Source organism: Cygnus olor, chromosome 9, assembly GCF_009769625.2.
Source record: "Cygnus olor isolate bCygOlo1 chromosome 9, bCygOlo1.pri.v2, whole genome shotgun sequence".
In the NCBI taxonomy this organism is placed as follows: domain Eukaryota; kingdom Metazoa; phylum Chordata; class Aves; order Anseriformes; family Anatidae; genus Cygnus; species Cygnus olor.
In genome coordinates, this window is record NC_049177.1 from 21717395 (window position 1) to 21743487 (window position 26093).

Sequence of the window (26093 nt, forward strand, 5' to 3'; positions counted from 1 at the left end):
GCTTTTTCTGACCTGTGCTGGTTGGAGCAGCATGAGGGGAGCAGAGCATCGGTGGTTCTGTAGTGACAGCTCCTGCTGGCCGGGATAGCAAGGGAGCAGCTTGTTTCTGCTCTCCTCCGGGAAGAGAGTGCATGCAGGAGGACTGCTTTGCAGAAAGGGAGGCAAAGCCAAGCTGAAGCGAGGAAGGAGCCTGGTAAGACACTGGGAAAATGATGGCACTCATCTGGAAAGCCACAGAAAGTACCACGGAAATGGGAGATGACACACGATCCACCATCCTGCCCGAAGCCAGAATCGTGCACGTCCTGGCAAGGTTTATCTGTGTGGTGTTTCTCTGCAGGCCCCCACAAGGTCCCCACATTGATGCGGTTCCTGTCGGGGTCTCTCACATTAGGCAGGCACTGGTCCAAGCTGGACAGAAGCTGAAGGATCACTCCTAATTTTTACCAGCAGATATTTATTTCAGTGCTAAAAGAGCGAATAGCTTCAAGGCACACTGTGCACCTGGGAATGGGTCACACTAGGAGTTACAGCATGACGCTGTAATGGACACTGAAATCTGATCCTCCACAGACATCAGTGGAGAGAAAAACATTTTGGATTTGATGTCGGAACAGTAAGAATATGGACGCAGAGAGGGAGCACTTCGAGAGGGAAACAAATAGCAAGAGTCGAGAAATAAAAATGCAATGGGAAAATAGGAAATAATCGTGAACTCGAAGCGCAGCTATCCTCAAAAGCAGCCAGGGATATAAAACATGCCCTGCACCTGCTAACTCCTCCCAGGCAGAGGTCTGGACGTGGCAGGCTGCAATGCATGAGGCATTTTCTTTCAGCCCTAATTCTGCCCGTTCTGGGATGACAGCATCAGCACCCAAATCTCGGCGTGCGGCTCCAGGGGAAAGCGAGGGGGAGCTTCCCCACGGGGCGCCGAAACCCGTCCTCCGGGGGGGGGTGGGTAAAAACAACAGCAGGGCCACTCGGGGAAGGCCAAGGGCAGCCTTCAGGCCACCTGGGCAGGGGGGCAGCAGGGGGGGGAAGGTCTCTTCGACCCGCCTCGGTGGTATTGCCGGGGCGGGGAGAGAGCGGAGAGGGGGAAGCGCTGAATAATTGAGGAGCTGCAGCGCCCTCCTCCATCCATCCCTCCCTCCTCCTCCATCCCTCCTCCATCCTCCCTCCCTCCTCCTCCATCCCTCCTCATCCCTCCCTCCGCCCTGCGTGCGCGGCCGGGAGCCGGAGCCGCCGGTGCCCAGCGCCCCCCCCGCCGCCTGCAGCAGCGCAGCCGCCCCCGCCGGCCCCCGGAGCCTCCGGTGAGTGCCCGCAAGGCCGGGGGGGGGGACAGGGACAGGGGATGGAGAGTGCTGGGGGGGGGAAAGAGGGAAGGGGCACAGCGCTGCCCCCCGCCGGGGGGGGCTCCTCTTGCGGTCCCGGCTCCTCTGCAGAGTCCCCGAGGTGCGGAGCGCCCCCGGAGATGCTGGGGCATCAGTGGGCCGGGGGGCTGATGCTATGGGGCTGGCGGGGAACGGTGGGAAAAGAAAGGGAGAGAGGGGCTGAGCAGCCCCGGGTGGCCCGGGGGGATGCGGAGCCCCGGGGCCAGGCGTGGGGACCGGGCGCTGTCCCCCGGTGCTGGAGCCCCGCCGGCAGAAGTGGCTCCGAGTCGGGGCCCGGTGCTGGAGTTGGGCATCCTTCGTACCCCAGCCCCCCGGCCGCTGCTTGTCCATGGCACAGGGGGGTTTGGAGGCGCCCAACAGCCCCCGTTGGGTGCGCTTGTGCATCGCCTCATGGAAAAGCCTGATCGCCCTTCTCAGAATCGCTTCCCTGCTCGGGTTTCGTGGCCTATTAAATGCTAGTTTAGACAGATCGACTTAGTGCCTTCCCGCGACAGCCCGTGCATACGGAGCCCTAATATAGGGCTTCTGAAACCAGCACGGGCTCTGGGGAGGGCTGGGAAGCAGCGTTCCTCCTGTCAACCCCAGAGAAGACTCTCAGCTCAAAAGGGCCGCGTCTGATTTAATCTAGCATATTAACTAATTAATCCTCCCAGAGCCCCTAAGTAGTAGGTAAGTACATTTTAGCATGCCAAGGCGTTTGTTTAATTGCCCAAAAGCTGTCATGAGATTGAAAGTCTGATTGCTACAGATATTTACATACACTCGTTTTATCGGTACACACAAGGCATATGACTTACCATAGTTGAACAACACGTTGTAAACAAACAAAAAACCAAACAAGCCAAAAGCAATACTAGAGTGAGCAGTTACCTAGATTAAACCGACTAATGGCTGTTCTTAAAACATTAAGCTCCGTGGGGAATCTGTGTTGCGTGACAGCAGGGAAGTAAGGGGTTCTTGCGGGGATGCGAGGCCCGAGTGCTGTTCCCCATTTTCATCTGTCGAAGGTGCTGAACTTTGCCAGCAAAACAGAGAGTGATGAGGGGTAAATGATGCAGATGAAGCAGCTTGGGTCCGCTCAAAGTAAAGTCAAATGTACAGTAAATATCTGAAAAGATAGGAAGGAGGCAATATGTACAATATGTATTGTGTATTGATTTAGTTAAAGTTAAAAAAAAAAAAAGTATGAGCAGTTGAGCAGAACTGAGGCCAAAAAGGCCTCGTACAACTGCCGTTCAGCAAGGAGAGATATGGCAAGGAAATTTTACCTCTGCCTTTGGGAATTGAGACTGCTAGGATGCAGTACATATTAACAAAAATGACATTAAAATTGGAGTTCAAAAAAAAAGGAAGAAAAGCCAAAGCTTGAAAGTATTGAAGCAAAGGCCTTATAATGGAAGAACTACAGCACCTGGTCAATTTGATTCATTAAAAAAGAGGGGTGGGAGGTGACTTGATTCACAAATCTAAGAGCTTTTACAGAAAGAAATTACCAGGCACTGAGTTACTTCTCCATCTGTCAAAGAAAGGCACGGCATGAATTAGTGCTGAGATGCTAAAGCCAAAACATTCTGATTTAAGTGAGGGCTCACATTTTTGAACAGTGGAGGGCTGATGACCTGATGAAGGAGCTATCAGAAAACCTGCTGGACTCTCCATCTGTTTATGTCAAGACTTGACGTTCTCCCAAATGATGCAACTTAGCCAAAGCAAGTCATTTGGCTCCCTGCAGGATTAATTGCATGGAAGCTAATGGCTAATTCAGACAAAATGAACTCGGTGGACTTAATGGTGCCTTTGATCCCTCATTCCCCCAGTCAGGCACAGGGGCGTAGAGCTCTGCTCCCAGGTGGCCCACCTCCCCTCTCGACAAGCACAACGTTCCCAGGGGGAGTTTTGGCCATGTACTGAGAGCAGAACAAATGAGTGACCAACTTGTATTTTGAACACCTCAATTTTTTTTTTTTTTTTTCAACTTGCTTCATTAATTAACTCTCCCTAAAGGGAATCCCTTTCTTTGTGCACTTTGCAGTAAAGTGAAGCAATTTAAAACATAAATCATTTTCCTTGGGGAGTCAGTCATGACTCCTAAGTGAAGACATAACTTAGCCTTCTCTAGATAATTTTTTTAGGATCATGTGAAAATGATGAAAATTCATTGTTTATGAAATTCCAGAGTCTCGGATGGGATCATATCAACAAGGAGCCCAATCCAAAATATTTTAAAGGATATATCTATAGGCTAACTTGACACTGCTTCTCTTTTGAAGCACAAGACGGTAAATTTGCTCAGTTCTGAGATCATGTACATATAATATAAGATTTCATCCATCTTCCTTTGAAGGACTCAGGAGTTTTTCTAGAAAATTCAATGAGAATAGGACAACCTTTCACTGAGTAAATTAATATCTTTCCTGTGAAGACCTGTAGCTTTCAAACATGGGATGGCATGAGCTTATAGAGATGTAAATACAGTCCTAGGCTCTTCATGGGAAAAAATGGTTATGATGGTAACAGAGTAGTCTGTACTAGGATATGCTTAGTCCCTCAGACTTCTTAGCTACCAAATAGTTAAAACTTTGCCTTCAGAGCACCTAAGCTATTAAGACCCTCATAATGTGTATGTTGAACCAGCACGTTGTTGTTTGGCTCTCTCTATAAAGCATAATGACATGGTTGCACCCAAACCTGTAATTTTTGTGAGAGATAGTAGATCTAGGGTGCAAAAGGGTCCTGTCAAGCAATATAGGAAGCATTTTAAGCTGATTCCTACAGATGAAATCCTGGCCACAGTCTTGCCTCAGCCCAGGGTAGCTGCTGAAGTCATTAAACCACCCACTATGTAATTGGAGCAGATTCCAGCTTAGATCCGTGAGCCACAGAAACTCATCACTTTTTTTTTCTTTTTCATTTGAAAGCAATGAGATGTAGCAAAGTTATGGTTGTCTGCTGGAAACTGCCTTCGAGTACTAAGCAATTTTTCTTCTTGTATATGTCTCCTGTGGCTCATCAGATAGCAGCCCTAGACTCCACGGTCATCATCATGGGGCTCAGCCGGGACTGGGTACTCCAGCTGGTGCTGAGGCTGCCACCGCAGCTGATTCCTTGCTGTCACCTCACTGGAACGTCCCTAGGAGAAAACTATTCTTTCCCTGCAATAGAACTGTCAGAGAGAAGCCCAGGCACTTAGGAAACAAAAACAGTGGGGTGGAGCCACACCACACGTGATTCTATTGTTTCTGTTCCTCTGCATGATGGCTGTATCAATAATTTACTGAAAGGCATCATACAATAAATTGAACCTACCTGGCAGGTGAGCAAACAGAGAGCAGGTTTTTCAAATGCTGCATCGTAATTTTGGGAATACAGAGTTACTGGATCAAGCGGTTTGCTGCTTATAGGGAGAAGGATTATTGCTGGAAGAGTTTCTGCTGTTATGCCACAGGTGTCTACAGGGGGATGTGTGTTGAAACTTTATGTAAACAAATAAAAAAAATGCTTGATCCACAAGTGAACAGGGTTTGGGTGCTGGCCCTCAGTAGCCACCAACTCTTGCTGCCCACGCTTGTCAGCTACTGTGATGTAAGTTGGTGCTTTTGTCAGCTCCTCCTGTGAGTCCCCAGCTCCCCGGGTGCTGGCTGGGTCTTTCTCAGCAAAGTCCTTCGGCACACACTTAAACCTGAGGCTGGAGCCACCCCCTTGTGTTTAGAGGCTGCTTGCACATCTGAGCACGTTCCACCAGCAGCAGCATGATTAAATCTTTGCTTTAAGCATGTGCCCAAGAGCATTATTGAACCAGGTCTTAATGACCACAGCAATAATATTTCAGCAACTCTATTCAATTCAGTTTTAAGGGAGGCTGAGACAAAGTACACAGAAGCAGGGCTTCAATGGCAACCAAATTTAAAGCTATAGATAACCATGTTTGCTCATGTTGATTCCCTTGCTACTCAAGGACATCTCCAGGCAGTTAGTGTGCATTACACAGGAGTACTATAACACCCTAATTTTTGAGCTATTAGCATTTTTAAGAACACATCATTCTTCATTTAATCCTGCTCCATAAGTAACATCCTATATGCTGATGTAGTCTTAGTTGCACATTCATAACTCACTTGTTGGGAAATGTCAAAAAGCACTCATGCTACAACACAAGGTATTACTCACACCACACACTGCTTAGGTGTTGCAGTGCGCTGCCTGACTTATGATGATAAATGACTAAACACAGAAAATCTCTTATAAATCATCTTCTTTGATCAACTTGTGTTCACATTACTCATGTAATCAGTTCTGTTGAAATGCAGGAGGATTACTCATGTAAGGCTGGGATTTTTTGTCCTAGTGAATAATAATAATAAGCAGCCAAAAGTGTAATAGAAGCAGCAGGAGCTTCTATTCACTTCCTTAGAAGTGCGTTGAATCTACCTCACACTTCTGTTGAGAAATTTAGTGACACGGGCTACAACTACCCAAATTGCCCTGCAAGCTCTCAGCTGCCTTCTCCATATGGAAAAAGCCTGCTGATTTGCATATACTACTGCTGCTGCTGCTTCTGGAGGCTTCAGGAGGCTCTGGACTGAAGAATGCCTCTTTCCAGCTCCTTCTGAGGAATGTATTTCTCTGAGAACCTCTCCTGCATTTATTAGCTAATAGACAAAATCATGGAAACAGGGCAGTGAGGCATAATCAATTACACTTGTATAACTGCTGATGGAACACGATAACTAATTAATGAGACCCTGTGCACATACAAAAGAGAAATGCATTTGAAAGCCAGCAAGAGCTGCACCATGCGTGTAAGCCTGATGTGTTTACAGCACAGAAGACCAGTTCAGAGTCCTGCTAATTTATTGCATGGAAGGGCTTTGCAGAAAGCCACGAAGACTGCTGGCGAGAGTCGGGAGGAAAAAACAGTTTCTTAGTGGGGAATAAAGGAATCTCTATAAAAACAGCAATCTTCAAAATAGAAGTAGAGACTTAAAAATAGTGGATTTTCAGATCCTGCATATGATATACAGGTCATTATTTTTTTCTGGTTTGGACAACAAACCTTAGTGTTACAACAGTACTTTAGTGAAAAATGTAATTTGTATTTTTGCCACTGAAATTCAAAACGATATTCTGAAATGAAATAAGTTGTCATGATGATGCATCAGCCAGCCTTTGCAACAGTAAAAATCCATTTTGTTTAGAGAGGCTCACACATTAATAAGTAACTCAGTCTGTGAATTATGTCAAATGAAGAAAGCTCTCATGGCCGGCCTGGAGCAAACTTTAATGACTTTCATTCTATGGCACAAAAGTATGGATCTGCAGAGGAAGAAAAAGAAAGTGTAACCAAGTAATTACAGTGGCTTTCTCCTGCATGTTATTAAAGCAAAGACATTTTTAAATGAATGTTGTTCTAGAAAAGCCTGTCTGGTAACCCAGGTCTAAACATTTCACCGATAGAAAGGCAGCCCTGGTCCTCTATGGCAGTGGGATGTGTTACAGAAAGCATGTATCTTGCCCAAGCAGTAATTACTGAAAGTATGACCCCAAAGCAGGAGAAAGCATGGAGCTGCAAACACGAGGCATTATCCCTGTGGCACCGAGACTGGGCTGCTCGCTGTGGCCCTCAGAAGGTGCCCCCACAGCCGTCAGGAGCAGCTGTGGCCAGAACGGGCTGCAAAGTACGTGCTGGTGTTAGAGATGGGTGCCTCCGGTCCCAGGCGCCCCCTTTGCAGAGTTTTAATTCTTAAATTTTGGAAGGCAGCATGTTGGTCCCTGTGGGACAGCCTCAGGCTGTGCCCCCCAGCCTGCAAGAACAGCTTCCTTCAGGGGTCTGATTTCTTTGACTGTCCCATGGCTCTGATGGGGGAGGCTGTATCTGAGAGCCTCGAGCTTTTGGGCTTTGAATGGAAAGTCAGGCAGCCGCAGCAAACGGGGGTTTAAATGTGCATGGCACCGCGGGCGTCCTTTTGCAGATCACCCTGTGCACATACAGTGCACAAACACAACATTGCTTTCAACAAGGTGTGGCTAGAGGAGCATTAGTCGGTTTCAGTGTGTTTTCTCTGCAGCTTCCTTAGAAAACCCAACTGAATTAACCACTCGTGCACTTCTGGAAGGGAGCTGCTTTCTGCATTTTACTGAGGGAGAAACAAATTTAGTTATTTCATGTGGTCTCATCGTGCTCGTAGAGGGAGCCTGCCAGCGTAGTTCCAAGAAGTTCCTGGTTCCCCATCTTCTGCTCAGCTCACCCATCTATTGATTTGTCATTTCCCTGCATTAGCAGCATCATTATGTTTTTTAAGGCTTTTACTTTGCCATCTCAAGAAAACAATGACAAACCAGACCTTTTTAGAAATGTGCAAATTGATTATACCTCTTTCTCCATAATTCTCTCTCTCTCTTTTTTTTTTTTCCTCCTCTTGGTTAAATAGCTTTTTGCAAACACAAATGGAGCCCTTCATGCATATTGCATTACTTACAGCACTGCATCACAGATGGCTGTGTCTGCCACAAGCGTCCTGCTCTTGGTCCTATGCCGCTCTGCACCATGCAGAGTCACTGCTACCTGTACAAAAAGGGTGGAAAAGTGCAAAACCAGAATGCCGGCATAGGTGCCCAAATACCTAACTAGCTAATTAACTTGGAAGTGGGACCCACTGGCTGCAAGCCATGAAGGAGGCCATTCTAGTTTGACTCTTACTTATACTGGAGAGAGGAATACAAAATGTAAGGACTCTTGGGTCTGCTTCTGGACGTGTGGCACCCTTGCGTTATGGCTTTGGCCAAGTTAAATAACTCCCCTTTTATTGTGCTTACTTCTCAAAAGAAGATAATTGGCTTTGGCCATCTTGCAGCAACATTACCATTGTTAAAGCACCTAAAATAACACAGATGAAAGTAGCACAGGAAAATGTGGTTTGACCCCTCCAATTCCATTTTGCTCTGAAGACACACAGAGAAAAAAAAAAGAAAAAAAAGAAAAAAAAAAGGAAGCTGTTTTTTAGTTGATACAACACAAATTTGCTCTTAAACCTAAAATATATCGCTATTTTTATTTAGTGAGAATTTTAGTTTTAAATAACCACCGCTCCACTTGAGTTGCTCAAATAGAGGTAAAAAATGGAGAGAGTTAAAAAACAAAACAAACCACAAATTATTTGCAAAGGCAGAGGGGCAGATGCTGAAGCTGGACGATGTGAGTGGTGGCGGGGAGCAGCCTGAGCGCTTGGCTCCGTGCCGGGCTCTCCCCGGCCATGGCAGTGGGCTGTGAGCAGCGGCAGCACCAGTTGTGGCAGGGACAGCCCAGTTGGGGCCCGAGGCTGTAAAAACAAGCTCACGAAACTCCAAATCCGACTGCGCTGGTGATGAAAACAGCAGCGTGACGAGCAGCCCGGCAGACGCATCCCTCTGGTCCACGGCCGCCCGACACTGACGTCATTTCTCTCCCTGCTGTAGGGGCTGAAATGGGAATGAGCATCTCGTGTCTGCTCCCACCACTCCGCCTCACAGATACCAGCCTGGTAATTAAAAGAAAAAAAGAAGAAAGAGAAACAACGAAGGGGGCAGGGAAGCGAGGATAGCAAGGCTTTTTCTCTCTCACTTTCTCTTCTGCATCTCGTGTTGCAGTGGTTTGCTGCCAGCAGCAGCCTCCTGCACTGCCGTCCCTGCGGGTGATGCTGCAGCACGCAGCCCCTGCATGGGGTGGGCAGGGGGCCGAGGGCAGGAACGCTGTCATCGGAGGGGGCATCAGGGTGTTCCTGACTCTCTCCAGATTTCTTTCCCTGGTCTGACCGAGCACCAAGGCACCTCCATGCCCAGGGTGAAGAGGTAACTTTGCTCTGGCTCTGACATTCATCTTAATGAGTGCCCCCGACTGGCTCCCCATCGATACGCCAACAGGAGCTCTGGTTTCTAATTTATCATCATCGACATTCTGCTCCTCGTATTCCTGACATTATTTAGCAGAGGGCCTTGCTTAGGGACACCCTGGGGACCCCCTGGGCAGAGGGGATTAATTAACAGAAGGGTGAGATGAGCCATCCTGAAGGATGAGCTGGGGGTAATGAGGACAGCAGGTTTAGGTCAGGAAAACTTCGGCGCCAAACCAGACGCTTAGAAGGATGCACGCCTGTAAACTACAAGGCCTCTCCTTCTGACTTGATTGCTGTTTTAGTTAATTTACCCTAATGAAGAAGAGTGTTGTGGTACAAACAGTGGTTGCTAACAAGCGTGCGGTGGCAGCAGTGCGAGTGGAGCCAGGCCGGCCCTCGCTGCTGCGCCAGCGCTGCCGCAGCCTCCCCTCAGCCTCCCCTCGGCCTCCCCTCAGCCTCCGTGTGTGTAACGAGGAGAGCAGACGGCAGCCACAAGGAAAAAGCGCTCTCTCCTCCTGGCCGTGGATTTAAACCAGTCTCTCAAGGCTTCACAATTTGCATAGCCGTGGAATGGATGACTGCAATCGCCGAGCGGCGCCTGCGCATCAGCCTCGCCAAAAAGCTCTCCCTGGCTGCTGGCTGCTTTGCTCTGTCTTTCGAGGTGTCAGTGGAGCAGGGCAGAAATGAGCTGTCTCTGCCCCAGGTAAATGTTGTCCATCCATGAGATGTGTTTTATGGCTGCAGGTGGGGTGAGAGGATGTTCCCAAGCAGCAATATGCTGATCTCACTTAAACACCTGGAACAGTTTCCAGTGATCGCTTTGATTGAATGTAGCTGCAATTACTAAGTGATTTCATTTCAGCTGGTTTTGAGGTTTTTCCCCTGGTGGCTCAAGAGGCCCTGTATGTGCCAGGGTCTCAGCCTGGGCACGCCCAGCAACCCTGACCAGAAAAGGATGGTTTTTTTTCCCCATACAAACTACAAAGAAGGAAATTGCACAGAGATCAGGGCATCTGGGTTGCAGCAGTTCAAAAAACAGAAACTTTTGCCCAATTCCCTGGCTAGTTCAGGGCCATTTGGTGCAAACCTAAGCATAGTGACCTGAGTCCTTCTAATTCAACTAGGAGCATCCATAAAGACACACTAAGGAAAAGAAATAAATAAGGGTGGGAAGTGGTCAAGTGAAGTGCAGAAACACCTCTTTGCCAGCCCATACTTTAGAGATGCTGTGTGACAGCTCTGGAGAAAAGAAGGATGAATTTGAGGTGGAGATTACTTTGGTTATAGGAGTTCATTCTCTCATGACTAAAACACAGCCCCAGAGGTGGGCACATGGCCCTGAAGCAGCTAAACCCACTTTTTATTCTCATCCCAGAGATGCACATTTGATCAAGAGTGGTATCTATTTTTCATTACTATTATTCTTAGCTAGAACATGGATCCTTTCAGCTTGTGGTAACTCGAAGTAGGAATCAGCACAATTTGAACCGTGATCAACCAAAACATGAAACGAATGCTGTGCTTTATTTAATAAACTCCAGCAAGACAAGGCTGCCTGGTAGACACAATGTAATTTGTTTTGGATGTAAAGATGGAAAAAATAATTTTTTTGTCTTTGAAGTAATAAGAATAAAAAAAGATTTCTGCATTAACAGGAAGGAAACTGCCAGGCTACAATTCATCTTAAATAAACTATTTTTCCTTTTTCCTTGTTTTAGTATGCAGAGATTGTCAATTCTGATTATTTTGTTCAAAGTCAAGAAGTCATCACATGTCACTGGGAAGTCATTTCTGCTTGTCTAAGAACTATGCAGTTTGTTAAAAAACAAGAGACAGAGAGGGCAGAGAAAGGGCAGTGTCTGAACAGTGCTTGAGAATATGACTGAAGATGAAAAATCACAAGATAATTCATGATTTAGAAGACGATCTTATGATTTGGAAGGCATAATGGCCATTTAGAGCAGACGGGCTCAGGCAGCATAATGCTGAAGTATTAAAAGATGACTGCAGCGGCCGCGGTGCTGCTGCTGAGCTTTTCTCTGGGTTTTCTTCAGCTGTGCAGAAGCAAGACCCCAAAGCTTCTTGCTGCTACTCCAGAAGTCCATCTCTTCTCTTTGCAAAGCTCCCCTGGGGCTGGAGCCCAGTCAGCAAGTGGCTCAGGGCCCCTTTTTTGTCCATGCCCAGCTTGGCACAACCCCTCTTCCTTCGGTTTTTCAGCCAAAAACCACGTTACGAGGGCCTTTTCTCTCTCTTGCAGCTGGGCCGCCAGAGCGGGAGGAACCAGGGCGCTGGGATGAGGCCGCAGCCCTGAGCACGGACCCATCCGGGAGCTCCTGCGCCGAGCCCAGGCCCAGCCGCAGCCATGAGCGGCCTGGTCTCGCGCCTGGACCCGCGGCGGGTGCCCTGGGGGGCCGCGGGCCATGCCCTGCGCGCCCGCGTCCTGCGCACCAAGCCCGTGGAGTCGATGCTGGAGGGCACAGGGACAGCTGCTGGTCAGGGGGCGCGTCTGGCCAAGGTCCTCACCACCCTCGACCTCATCTCCCTCGGTGTCGGCAGCTGCGTGGGCACCGGAATGTACGTGGTGTCCGGCCTGGTGGCCAAGGAGATGGCGGGGCCCGGGGTCATCGTTTCCTTCATCATCGCCGCCGTCGCCTCCATCTTGTCAGGTGAGTGGTGCGGGCGGGTTTTCTGCGTGGGGCACTGCCCTGAGCACCTGCTGGCTGCTTCAGGGGGACAGAGGCTCCTTCATGTGCTGCCATGGGCCGGCAGCTGATGCTGGGTCTCATCACCTTGGGGACACCCACGACCTACAGAGGGGCAATGACCCACTGACGGCTCCCCGCAGGATGTATCCTGTGCTTAATGCACTTAAAGCCACCAGAGAGAGCTTTGCTGCGTGTGGTCAGGGCAGAGCGCGGCCACGGCACAGGGCTGGAGCTCGTGGGAGCTCTGCTTTAATGGGAAGGACGCCGGTGGCTTCTGCAGCACTGGGGCTGCCTTCTCTTGTTGTGGACGTTACTGGCGTTTAAACAACCCCTCAGCTAGTTTTGGAGCTGATTTTGTTGGCTCCTATTCACTCAGGATCACTCTTTGAATTTCCAAAAAGATAAACAAACAGAGCAATTTGCAGAGAGGGAGGAATTATATATTTTAGTGAAAAGTCAGTGAATTCCATCACCTCCTGTGACCCCAGCTGAGCATATGGCCCGAGCTGCAGTTTCCACATGAAGCCAGTCCTGCTGGCGTTTGTCCTTTCCAGATCAGCGCTAACGTGATGATGTGATGTCCCCGCTCTCCCTGCTAGCAGGGCTCTGCCTGCTGTGTCAGTCTGGTGTCCTGCTTCTGCGTGCGGGCTGAGCAGGAAACCCTGAGTCAGTGGCAGAGGACTTGAACGCCAGATGGGAATGACCCAGCTCTGCTTTTCAAGACTGTTGTGCCTTTATCATTCCCTGCCGCCCATTTCGTGATGCAAACCAAGTGCAAGCAGAGCAACCCAGTGAGCCTGGGCAGGTCTCCTCTGAGCAAACACACCGCCCTCCAAAATGGGGCTTTTTCCCCCAAGCCGTGGGTCCTGCCCCATGGCAGGGGGCTCCTGCTGCCCCCGCAGCCCATGGCTGCGCCGCTCCCGGCTCTGCTTTCATCTCCCCTTGCTTGTGTAGCCCTGGGAAAGTGTTTTCCCAAGGATGCAGTGTTTTCATAGTCTCCTTGGCTGCTTCCTCGCCTCATCATTGGCTCTGCTGTTGTTTGTAACAGCAGCGTGTTTTTGGCAAGTGAAACCCAGCAACGGCTTGGAGCCGGAGTTTGGAGCTTCCCAGCGGTGTTGCGAGGCCTCAGTTCCACGAAGATTTGGGGATCATTTTTGTGAACGGGAGTGCCACTGAATTTGATGGCGTTACTTAAGGCAGCATTTGCAGGCTGTTTGCACAATTGCTGCTTTCTTGGAGGCCAGTTTCCCACAGGGACCAAGCACAGCTCCTCATGCTGGAAGGGTTTGGCCTCTGCCCTTGCATCCCTTTGCTCTCTCAGGTACAGGACAGGTTCATTACAGCCCTACTCATGGATTCACATTTAATGTCACAGTTTTATTATCACCATTACACTACAGATAGAGCAGGGATAACTGAGATAAAATCTGCTCCCTAATAAATTACTATATTATCTTCTTTTTTAAGTTGTACACAGAGAGAGGGAAGTGCTGTGAACCCCTCTTCTGCTGGAGGACCTGTAGCATCACAGTGGTTTGATTAATGCCAGCTGGCACGGTCAGTGGCAGTGGGATGGAAGGCAGAGCTTGCATCTTGTGTCCCCTGGGCTGGTACCACATGCTGTGATAAAAATTAGTTTATTTTCTTAATGTATGCTGATACCTAATGCAGATATAGCCAACATGTTGCGGTACCCAATGCACAGAGAAAGATTACTCTTCTATTTTGGGATCCTTGTAGTGTAATTGAAGACTCAAACATTTTATACATGTTAATGTCTCTGCTTTGCCGCTATCATTCTGCATCAATAACAATCCTCTTTAGGCCTTATCTTGTCATTGGCTAAAAGTAGAGCTGCCACCAAGAAAGATTATATGATTTTAAGGCCATCAAAGAAAGAAACTAGATACTTGTCCCCATCAGAGCACCTGTTTCATAAATCATTTAGGCCTGCAGTTATCTGTGAATGTCTTACCTTTGCAGAGTGCATGCATTTTTAATCAGCTTTGAATAATGACTGTGTGGGGCGGGTTGATCAGTACATCTTGTTGCTCCTGCAGTTGGGCCAGCTTTACAGAAATCAGCTTTTGAAGAGTCCCATTGAAAAGCACAGCCAGCATCGTGCATGCAAGCTAAACAGAGAATGGAATGTACAAAGCCACAATAACAGGACAAGAAACACACCCAAATTAAGTTTAGGGATCCAATAATTTTGTGTCTCTGCTGTGTAATAATTGCACTTACGGCAAGAGCAGCAAGCTTACAAACTTTTTATAAATTATTCATTCCTCTTTATCTACTGAACTGATTGCAAACTTGAAGCAATTATTATCTTCAGAACAGAGAATGGTGGTTGAGAGAGAACTCAGTAATTAGTACGTGTTTACACAATGATAATTACATCCTGAAGCCGTTAAGGCGTGTGACACTGCTGAGCAGGGAGGCAGGGGCAGCAAGGCTGAGCTGGGGTCGCAGGGATGGGGACAGGCGGTGTGCCCTCCCAGCACTTATCCTGACTAATATTCTGGGAATTTCTGACTAAGTCCATCCATGACTTCTAAATAAAATTTGCTGGTTGTTTTAAGACAGCAGTGTGTCAGGGTCAGGTTTTTACTGAAAAGTATCCTGACATAGTAAGTACACAAGGAGTTTGGTGAGTAAAGAAGTCCACCAAAATCTTCTCCCAAACTGTTCCGGTTAAATACCCTGCACTACTGTGAAGATGCTCATAGTCCATCCTCCAGCAGGTCTCACTGCAGCTTCCGTTATCCCGTGAGCCCCAGGGCTGTGGTGGCTCCTGCAGCTTCAAGTGCTGGGATCTTGTTGGTATATTTGTACCACAAATAATACATCTGAAAGAACCATTGTTGGGAAAAAATCTCAGGAAAAAACTGGCAAAAAAATCGTTGTACGGTGCCGCTATGGGATGAGGAAGGAGAGAAGTCTGTCACCGGGGTAGCTACTGTATGAAAACAGGGCCACCAGGATAACACCACCAGCACTGCCCAGTTCTGCTCCCTGGGGATGAATTTCCCCCAACATCACGGTGTGCCTGCAAGGGGCTGCAGCTGGCTGTGCCGGGGGAACATGCAGCAGTGAGGTCTTGCTGCAGGCAGGGCTGTGGGTGAAAAGACAAAGCTCTCCCCAGAGCACTGCAGACACTGATTCAACGGTGCGAAAATGAGGCACGGACCTGTGAGAGGGCTCTTCTGCAACAGGCTGTAAATGTTTGGGTGGTTTGAACTCTGTCCTCAAAAAATATCCACCGTAACTTAATTTTAATGGGAAATGGGATGCTTTGGAAGCCCAGAGACTGGGGAGGGGGAGTCACCATGGTGCACTGCAATGTCTCTGGGCTCTGACGCTGACTGCAGCCCTGGATACCTCCTGGCACCTCCAGGCACATGGGTCTCTTTCCTTTTCCCCATCACGTTTCCCTTATGTTATTTCATTTTATTTTTTTTTTCTAAACAGGTGTTTGCTACGCTGAGTTCGGTGTGCGGGTCCCCAAGACCACGGGCTCTGCCTACACCTACAGCTACGTGACGGTGGGCGAATTCGTAGCATTCTTCATCGGCTGGAACCTCATCCTGGAGTACCTGATCGGCACGGCCGCAGGCGCCAGTGCCCTCAGCAGCATGTTCGACTCGCTGGCCAACCACACCATCAGCCGATGGATGATCAACAGCGTCGGGACGTTGAACGGGCTGGGTGAGAACCAGGCCAGAGGCACGCATGTCTTGCCGTGCTTCTTCCATTAATTAGGGCCCAAAAAGTAATTGGAAGCACATCAGAAGACAGACATAGATATTAGGTTTCATTCATTATTTACCATCTGTCTGCCTCTGGTACTTTGCCTTTGCATCTGGTTCACAGGCTGGGTTTTGGGGGCCAGAGATACGTGATCCCAGTGCTTTGAGCCTCTTTGAACCGAGCCAGCATTTAGCAGAATAAACACCCAGAAAAATCCTGTTAAAGCACACACAGAGCCTCTTAGAAAGTGCCAATCGAGTTGATCTGTAGAAGCTCAGTGCTGTGACAGTCCCATACGACCAGTAACAGTCCACAGCTCCTACCAGTAACAACAGCTAGCTCTCCCATAATCCTGTCATGAAAATTTAGTCTTTGATCGATTTTTAATTAGTACTTGGCAGATATACATTGTGCAAACTGGGACCTGATCATTTGTTTGCTGCACTCCCCAAACCCCTAACAGTGTGTTGAGGTATCAGGATTTATCAACTTAATAAAAGAGCTCTACTTCACAGAGGCAGGGGCACCTGGAGACCACCTTTGCAGTGAGATCAAGGAGTTCTGCAAAACCTCAGGGTCTGAAAAGCATTACTAAAGACCCTCCTGATTTTCAGGAGTTGCTTTCTGCAGCTACGGATGAAGAGTTACATACCTCTTTTCTCTTACCCAGGGAAAGGAGAGGAGTCTTACCCTGACCTTCTTGCTCTGGTCATCGCTGTCATTGTCACCATCATCGTGGCCATGGGAGTAAAGAACTCAGTGGGGCTGAACAATGTGCTCAACGTCATTAACCTGGCAGTCTGGATCTTCATCATGATTGCCGGACTCTTCTTCGTCAAAGCTGACAACTGGTCTGAAGGGCAATTCCTGCCATTTGGATGGCCAGGGGTAAGTCCTGTGCATGCAGACGGTGGGGCATGTGGCACCTATGTGGTGCTACCCCCCCCCCCCCCACATGCTCAGCTTTGCTTGTGGTGCACGGACCCTGCTTCCACCTCACTCCCCAGGTCTTGGCCCCTCTAAACCCACCTGTGCTTTCACCAGAGACCTCCAGCTGCCAGCCCTGCAGGCTTGGAGCCCTCCTTACTCCACCAGACCCAAGGGATACTGCGGTGCTTTGTCCGTGTCTCCTAGAATCCCTTAGAATTAACCCTGCTCTTCCCCCAAATTGCATGTGACAGTGTAGCCCAGGAAATGCCACTAATCCTCAGGCTCACTACAGCACGATGCGGTGGCCACTCAAGGAAGGGCACTCAGGAGGAGCTAGCTCAGCCTCTGCGGAGGGGGAGATACTTACGTTGGCTGGTTTTCAACAACAATGTTCTTGAGCATTTGTTTTGAGCACTTCATAATGCCACCTGCCAGTGCTTATTTTATGGATGTTCCCTCAGAGCTTACTGAGAATTTGGACATATTTGGCTTTTTTAGCTTGCTTGCACTGGTTTTTATCCAAGGATGAACAGAGACTGAAAATATCTCAGCTGGCCCAAGCCCAAGATAATTTCTCAGATTTACACTGCTCGACTCCATTGGGGTTTTGTGCAGAAAAATAAGCAAGAAAATAAAGTAAACCAAGAATCTCGATTACTGAAAGGGTCCCAGGCTGCCATGCAGTCCCTTCACTGCCCTTCGATAAGTCGGTATTTCTCTGCCAGAGCATGGCCATGAGGAGAAGAGCACTGAGGCCCATTTGAGAGCAGAGGTTGAATTTACCTTTGGATTGTGCTTGGCATTGTGTGCCATACAATAGGAATCAAAAAAAGAAAACAGACAATAGCTGTTTTGCTCTAATTCAACACACCAAATATCTCCTGGCAAAAATACATATTTTTAAAAGATACATTCATTTAAAAGGTACATCAAAATCAATAGGGTCTTCCCATGATTTTCAGGTGGCTGTCTCTCTCCAAAATCGGTTGCAGAAGGTAATCCACCACAGTGCAAGCATGAGATCCCCGGGAGCACAGGGATACCTTAAAAAGTTAATTAGAGGTAGTCCCCCGCAAGAGGTGAATTTTCCTGTGTGCTCCATCACTAAGCAACTGAGATAGAGAGGTGATGGGCACACAGTATCCAGCTAGCCAGATGCATGTAAGGGTTTTGGAACTGTAAAGTAGCTCTCTCCTTACGGCTACACAGTCCTTAGCCTGCTTCTTTTGTTTCCTATGAATGTCCTTGCTAATACTGTACATTAAAAAAAGATAATAACATAAAATAACTAAACAGTACAAATAATTCCTTATCCAAGTGTTCCAACCTGTCTGCAGCTTCCAAGCAAAGCAGAGGTTGTTTGGAGAGCAGCGCGCATCTGACTGTTCTTGCTCTGTTCTGCTTCCTCTGCTAGCAGATCTTGCTATCCCATGAGGAGTCTTGCTAAGAAGGAGCATGTCAACATGGTACAAATCCCCACTAATATAAAAGGATTTGGGTGGAATATTGGGAATTGGTCAGTCTCCTTGCCTGTCGCTGCCAGGATGTCCCAGCAAATTTGGGCACTGTGCAGGCACAGGTCTGTGGGGCTCTATGAGTGGGCTGCAGATGCTTCGAGTTACTCGGGACACACAATGAAATCCGTTTCCTAGACCAGACCACTGGGTTATGGCTGCTACCAGGGTCATTCACCCAATGGAGACACCCAGCTGCAAGTATGCACCCCATAAATCAAGCTCCTTTGTTAAAGCATCCAGTTTGAGAAGAGACACCATGTCTAATCCCAGTCCTGGTTTTCATAGAGGACCTCTGGGCTCCCAGAAAGTGGCAGGACCTGGCGGTCCACAGCATGTTCAGTGCTCTCACACGTCCCTAACTCCACTCCCCAGTTCTTGCCAGATCAGCACAGGCAGAATGTGTACAGAACGGTTTTGCCCAACCATTGGTTTTGCTCAAGCACCCGGGTCTTCCACGCAGGTGCTCAAAGGGGCCGCGACATGTTTCTATGCCTTCATCGGCTTCGACATCATTGCTACCACGGGAGAAGAAGCAAAGAGTCCCAACACCTCTATCCCGTATGCCATCACGGCCTCACTCGTCGCATGCTTGACAGCATACGTGTCCGTAAGTACTAGCTATATGTGCATATACATGTATATATACACACATAGCATGTCCCTGCTGGACATGCTATGAGCACCTGCTCAGCTCCTCTCCCCATGAGTCGGTGTGCCCGTTCAACCCTCGAACAAGGGCCCTTTCTTTGGTGGGATCTGAGACATCTGCTCCTCTTGCCTTCCCCAGGTGAGCATCATCCTCACGTTGATGGTGCCGTACGATGCCATCGACACCGAGTCCCCGCTGATGGAAATGTTCGTGGCCCGTGGCTTCTATGCGGCCAAGTTCATTGTTGCTATCGGGTCCGTGGCTGGGCTGACCGTCAGCTTGTTGGGCTCCCTCTTCCCGATGCCGAGAGTCATTTATGCCATGGCTGGCGATGGGCTGCTCTTCAGGTCAGTCACACCCGCACTGGCATTTATTTGTGGGACCTGGAGGGGAAGTGTGCTGGGGGGACAGGGGCTGTCCTGTGCCCTGACAGCCTGGAGCTGTCACCGGAGGGAGGACAGAAGCATGCACAGGCTCAGGGCTTGGGGAGCAGGGCATGCACCAAACTAAAATCAGGAGAGGTCTATACAAAAGTTGCTCATTTGTTGTTGGTGCCTAGAAATTGAGCTCATGTGAGGATGAGCATTTAATTCGAGTTGCTTGCAAAGGGGAGCAGCCTATTTTCACAAAAACTTGGCATTTATTTGCATTTGCAAGTGCCAATTTCAGATTGTAAGGTCAGTTGAAGCTAGATCTAATTCCAGCCTCATCCTACACAGTATTCCCAGTCCTTGGCTGTCCAGAGTCCAAGCTCCAAAAAGAGCTGAAGTGATTGCAGCTCAGAGCCTGTCCCCGTGCCTTCCCAGCCAGGTACAGGTTACTGTGACAGGGAGCCACGACAGTAAGCAATTTTAACCTTCTGCAACTGTTTTCGTGCTCCAGGTTTTTGTCCCACGTCAGCTCCTACACAGAAACTCCGGTGGTGGCTTGTATCGTCTCTGGGTTCCTCGCGGCTCTGCTCTCCTTGCTGGTCAGCCTGCGGGACCTGATAGAAATGATGTCCATCGGCACGCTGCTCGCCTACACGCTGGTCTCCGTCTGCGTCCTGCTCCTCCGATACCAGCCCGAGAGCGACATCGATGGCTTCGTCAAATTCCTCTCAGAGGAGCACACCAAGAAGAAGGAGGGCATCCTGGCTGACTGCGAGAAGGAGGCCTGCTCCCCGGGGAGCGAAGGAGAAGAATTCGCAGGCCCACCGACCAACACATGTGGGGCAAAAAACCTTCCGTCGCTGGGGGACAACGAGATGCTCATCGGGAAATCCGATAAATCCACCTACAGCGTGAATCACCCCAATTACGGCACGGTCGACATGACCTCGGGGATCGAGGCAGACGAGTCTGAGAACATCTACCTCATCAAGCTGAAGAAGCTGATCGGCCCTCGCTACTACACCATGCGGATCCACCTGGGGCTGCCGGGGAAGATGGATCGCCCCACGGCGGCCACCGGCCACACGGTCACCACCTGCGTGCTCCTGCTCTTCGTCCTGATGTTCATCTTCTGCTCCTTCATCATTTTCGGGGCTGACTACATCTACGAGCAGAGCTGGTGGGCTGTCCTCCTCGTCGTGCTGATGATCCTGCTCATCGTCGTGCTGGTGTTTGTGATCCTGCAGCAGCCAGAAAACCCCAAGAAGCTGCCCTACATGGCGCCTTGCCTCCCCTTTGTCCCTGCCTTCGCCATGCTGGTGAATATCTATCTCATGCTGAAGCTCTCCACAGTCACATGGATCCGATTTGCCGTCTGGTGTTTTGTGGGTGAGTCCCAGATTTGTTTATTTTATTTTGTTTATTTTTAACTGAGCCTGTTTTGAAAGGGCGTTAATAGCAACTTTGCCAATCAGTGCTTAGGTTGATGCCTTTCAGCTGGGTTACCCAGTCCTTTGCGTTTGCCCCATGTAACACCTGAAGATCTTAGAAACCGCAGTTAATCAAGCCCCCAGACTACAGCTAACTGGAAAATTACACCTCCAGAAAAATGTCAGTTTGATGGAAGTAAACTGCTTCATGCAAAGGTGACTATTTTGATGAGCATTCTGATGTGAAGTAGGTGGGTTCTGGAAATTGCCTCCCAGGCAGGTTTCCTACAGAAATCTGCCTGCTTTCTTGTTATTTCACCCACTTGAGCTCTTTCAGCAGCCCACACTAAAATCTCAGCATTGTGTTTCCAAAACCCAGAGTCGCCCAACCCCAACAGCCCTGGGAATGACAGGGCCACAGGATGGTGGTCTCCAGCTTCTGGGCTTGGTCTGAGCCCCTCACTTTGCGGCAGGGGGCTCTCAGGACATGCAAGGCTCTCTTGTGGACCTTTATGGCCAAATTTAGGATTCCTGGCAGGTAGCCAGCAGCCTGGCATGTCCATAGCTTCCTTTGCTTTACATTTCAATTCACATCCTCCAAAAACCCATGAGAAAAAGAGCGGCTCTCATAGCTTCTCCTGAAGGCTCTCATGTCCGGACTACAGAGAACTGAAGCAAGGAGGAAATATCAAAGTCAAGGGCTTTTTAGGGAGAAATAGTAGCCATATGAGCACCCACTGAGGTCGGAGGCAGCTGCTGTCTCCCATAAAGGCAGGGATCTCCAGGCAATAACATGAACAGACCTTGGACCTCCCTGTGGCATCTCAGAGAGTTTAGAGCAGTCTCAGGGTTCCCATCCTTCGGGGGGAGGTTGCTACCCCATTTTTTCCTCCACTTTGCCATTCCCCCTTTTGCTGCAGAAGGAGGACAGGGAAGGCAGGCGGCCTCCTTCCTGAGGTCCCACAGCAAAGCTCCATCTCTGAGCATCCCCTGGCCCCAAGCCGAGCCGCTGGCAGTAGCTGCCGCAAGCAGCCTTTGGGCTGGACACACTCAGTGCTTTTTTGGCCCTCCCAGGCAATAGGTGAAGCTGCAGAGCAAGGGAAAGCCCTTCCACCTGTCCCTTTCACTTCAAAGCATCGAGTTAATCCACTGTGATTAATCCTTTCCCCTGTGGGCACATCCAACACCTCTCCAGCTGTCAGCAGTGGCAGCGAGTCAATTAAGCCACACGGCTGACGCGTGAAGGACCCCGCCAGCCTTCCTGTAGGAAGCAGGAAGGTGAGATGAGGCAGGGCCAGAGGGATAATGTGAAATGACTCTGGGAAGGGGAGGATAGGATTTTGGAGCTGTTTGAGTACCAGATGTTCTCAGCCTGACCACCCTGGGACACGCAGGGCTGCGGGTACCGCCAGGAGAGGGACAGAGCATAGGAAAACTCCAGAGGGAAAAGGATGGCCTGGAGGATGACAGGAGGGAAACGCTGGCTTTCAGCACGCAGGAGGCTGGGGCAAGCCTGCCGGGAGCTGCTTTCCCACCAAGGCTGCAGATGGCACAATCACATGGTGAAGCAGCCGTCCCAGCTGATGTTTAAAGCACACAGCTCTCCGGTCACAGCTGAGAGCAGGACAACACACACTCCGTGGTTTCAAAGACCAGACATCCATGAAAACACACACAAGCTTAAGAATACAGGAGCATTTACTTAGGTTTAGCTCTCATCGGCTGGAGCCAGCCTAGTGCTAGGCTTGTGGTGAGTGGGGCTGGACGCTGGCATGGGCTTTGGGGTCAGGCACAGCTTTGTGGGGCCTGGGCTGGGAGAGGAGCGAGGGCACGGCATGGGGCCAGCCTCCCCTCCAGCCTCTCGCTCTCACCCATCCCAGGTCTGCTCATTTACTTCGGCTACGGGATGTGGAACAGCACGCTGGAGATCAGCGCCCGCGAGGAGGCCCTGCACCAGAGCACCTACCAGCGCTACGACGTGGACGTCGACCCCTTCTCCGCGGACGACGGCTTCTCCTATGCCGCCGAGGGCGAGAGCTACCCGGGCTGGGGCCCCGCCGAGGACAAGGGCTTCTCGTACCAGCAAATGGCGGGAGCAAAGGAAAGCCATCGGACCAGTAGCAGATCGAAAAGCAAAGGCAGGCACAAACCGCCCTCGGAAGCCCTGATCGCTAACGACGAGCTGGACTACTCGCCCGAGTAGTGGGACGGGCAGGGGCATGCCGCGCCACCCGGCCGGCCAGGAAGGGGCCCCGCGGCTCCCCTGCCCCATCCCGTCCCCCGCCGCTGCCCCGTCACCTCTGGTCCTCGGGACACGCTCTGCGACCACCGCCGACCCCGAACCAAGCCCACCCAAGGGTGTCCCGGGCCGTGCTCCGGGGAACGCGGGAGCCCCGGTACCCACCGAGCCCCGGGCGGTACTGAGGGGAGATGTGCCAAACCCAGAGGGCTCTGAGGGGTGGAAGGAGCCGCATGGGGGGACGAGATGGGGTTTTCCCGGGGAACACTCACCCTACGGCCACAGCGGTGCGATGCCGCTCTTGCGTATTTGGCACTTTCTTCGCACTTGTGGTTTTCCTTTTTTTCCTTGAACCGCTCAGCAGTGATAGCTTAGCTAGAGGGGCAGGCGGGTGGGAAGCAGAGACGGACAAGCCTCTCCCCAGGGGTAGCTTGGAGCGAGATGTCTCCCCCACCACATGGCCCGTGCTGGAGCTAAGGCGCTCAGTGCTTGCAGCAGGGCTGCCCCTGTGTCCATCCCCAGATCCCGAACCCAAAGGTCCCAAATACTGGGATTCAAAGTTAATCCATATCTTGCTCCTCTCTAGACAGCCTCCAACAAATCTTGAAATCCCAGCAGGGCCCAACATCCCATGTCTGAGCTTGGTCCTATTTCTGGCCGCACCGCGGGCTGTGACCCGCTCCTGCCTTAGCCCACCTTGTGCAAGAGGTCGTTGAGCTCCACAGGCCGTGTCACCGAGGCTGGACGCTGTGCCCACCACTTGGTGTCTTTCACAAAATGACCGACCCGTCATTCCCTTCCCTAACAGTGCTGAGCACCTCTCAGCGCTCGTTCTGGCCCCGGGCTTCAGGGCACGTCCATGCCCCACGGCTGCTCCTGCCCCACAAAACAGAAGGAGGCGGTGGCCCGTGGGGCAGAGGCTCTCAGCAGATGGACATTTCTCACATTAAACCCTCCGGTACAGCCACAGCATGGCCCCATCCTGCTCCTGTCCCCCTGCAGCGCTGCCAGGAGAGGCTCTGGCCGTGGATGTAAGTTTCCCACCTGCAGCTCCTGTCCCAGGTGGCTGCCAGCGATAGCCCCTTTCCCAGTGAGGAACAACCTCCACTTCTGAAGTTTGTAACCACGGGAGGGCTTCAGGATGGGAGCAAGGATTTGGTAAAGGACCTGTAAGCATTGCTCTGGCATCCCCTCCCGCTGCCCGCCCCTGCCAGGCTTCTACAAGCAGAAACCCCAAGCGGCTCCCACCCAAAAGCTGTCGTGATGCACGTAAGCGCTGCTAACCCTCTTGGGAAACTGCCCCGTGCTCAGTTCCTGTCGGTGCTGAGCCCTCACAAAGGTCGCTTGTGCTCCGCTGCTCTCCTCAAGGATGCCTTAGAGATGCCCAAGGGGGAGAGCCCCTCACAGGTCTGGCTTTATCTCTGCTGAGAGGACGACTGATGCTAATTTCCTACCAGCTCTCCTACCAAACCATGGGGTGGTTGTCCTCGTCCCGCTTCCCCACGGCATTTAGGCATCTGCTGGCCCACAAACACGTGCCCAAGTACCCTGTCGAGTCGAAGCCTCTTGTTCCTTGTGCAGCCTTAATCTTCTGCTACAGAGCAGTTTCCAGTACCAGTGTCTGTCGTCGTGTCTCCCCGGGTATCATTTGGCGAGGGCCTGATCCTTGCTCCTGGTGTCTGTAGGCACCTCTCCATTGGATCAACGCGTTGAGAGGGGCTGCTGGAGTCCTTCTGCAGCCCTTTACTCTTCCCCACCCTTTCTGTGTCCCCATCCCTCCCTGGGAAGCTGGGCAGGACGGCCGCACCGCATCCCCAGGACCACCAGGAAAGGACGTGTGGTGCCCGAGGTGCGGGTGGGCACCCAGGGGGTGTATACGCAGTAGGAAAGCACGGGCAGAGCAGCGCCAGCACCACCACGGCCCCGCTCAGCACCCGGCCGCCCTGCTTGGGGCCTGGGGCAGGTGGAACAGAAATACCTCACGCCTCCCACACCGGCTGGTCAGCCCTCGGTCCCACCAGAGACCTTCTCACGCCGCGGCCCAGCACGCCAGCAGCCTCCACGCCGCAGAGGAATCACGCCCCGAGCCTGCTTGGGCATCACGGATCCGGCTTGTAAATGGTCCTCACTCCTCTCGTTTTTGTTCGGTCTTTCTGGTGTAGATCTTGCTTTCTTGCAGATGGTACTTTCTGGTGTAACAGTTCTCCGCAGTTCTGGTATAAAATCGGTGTATTTGTTAAAGGAGTTTGTTATTTTTTATTTATTTATTTATTTTTGTGGTTTCCAACAGCCCATTGGTGCACTGTACAATGGGGTCTTGTAGTGTGTCATGAGAAAGAAAAAAATATGCAGATATGTTATGGAGTGATTTTTATTTTCAGATGATTGTGTTGTTGACAAATATACATATTATATATATATATATTATCGAGATACTAAGAAAAAATCTAAATTTACCAAAATCTGTATATTTTAATAAATGCATAAAGCTTTATTGTGTGCCTTTACATTAAAACAAACAAACAAACAAAGAGGAACTAATGGATTTTTAAAGGAAGTCAGAGACAAATGTATCTTAGTATCAACTTCCGTAGTAATGTAAATCTTTTAAATGAAAGACTAAATCAAAAAAAAAAAAGGAATTTTCCCTTATAAATTTTGTTAAGCTGATCAGTATCTGAGGGTCCAATATATTTTCAATGCTAAATTGAAATTATAGGTGAACAAATCTTGCCTTAAATGCTTCAAAATTTCCTTTGTAGAAAATCCACTTCAACGGGCTGACTTTGGTATTTACTTGCACTGTTGTGAAAGAATATAATGGTTATTCATTTACACAATAAAAAAAAAAAAAAGAAAAAAAAAACACAAAAAAGAAAAAAACTGAGAGCCAATGACCACAGGTTGACTACAGCAGCGCGAAGCCCCATGGGGCTCCTTCGCCCCGGGAACACCGGCATTATCCCAACTGCTCGCGGCGCCGCCAGCACTCGCCTTCACCTGGGGACCCCAGGACATCACGGCACCACTGCCACCCCTGCATGGCCTAAGGGCCACAGCCACCTCACCCCTGGGTGCACAGCATCCCCCGTGGGCTCCGTCCTGATATTTGGGGATGGTGCTTCCCAGACGGTGATGGGGACTCGCCCCTGCCCTGGTGGAGGCGGTGGGTGCTGACCCAGGGAGGGCTCCACTGGGAGGTCGGGGAGCTCCAGCCCCGAGCCAGGGTGACCACATGGA

At 50.2% G+C, this 26093-nt stretch overlaps 1 protein-coding gene across 1 annotated transcript; it reads left to right on the plus strand.

The window, feature by feature from the left end:
- Nucleotides 1-1185: 1185 nt before the first annotated feature.
- On the plus strand, nucleotides 1186-25668 carry SLC7A14 (solute carrier family 7 member 14). Its single transcript, XM_040567073.1, has 8 exons — nucleotides 1186-1310; nucleotides 11517-11925; nucleotides 15439-15675; nucleotides 16388-16605; nucleotides 18625-18771; nucleotides 18952-19160; nucleotides 19696-20573; nucleotides 22495-25668. The coding sequence occupies exons 2-8, from the start codon at nucleotides 11622-11624 to the stop codon at nucleotides 22815-22817; spliced, it is 2316 nt and encodes a 771-aa protein (XP_040423007.1). The 5' UTR covers nucleotides 1186-1310; nucleotides 11517-11621; the 3' UTR covers nucleotides 22818-25668.
- Nucleotides 25669-26093: the final 425 nt, after the last annotated feature.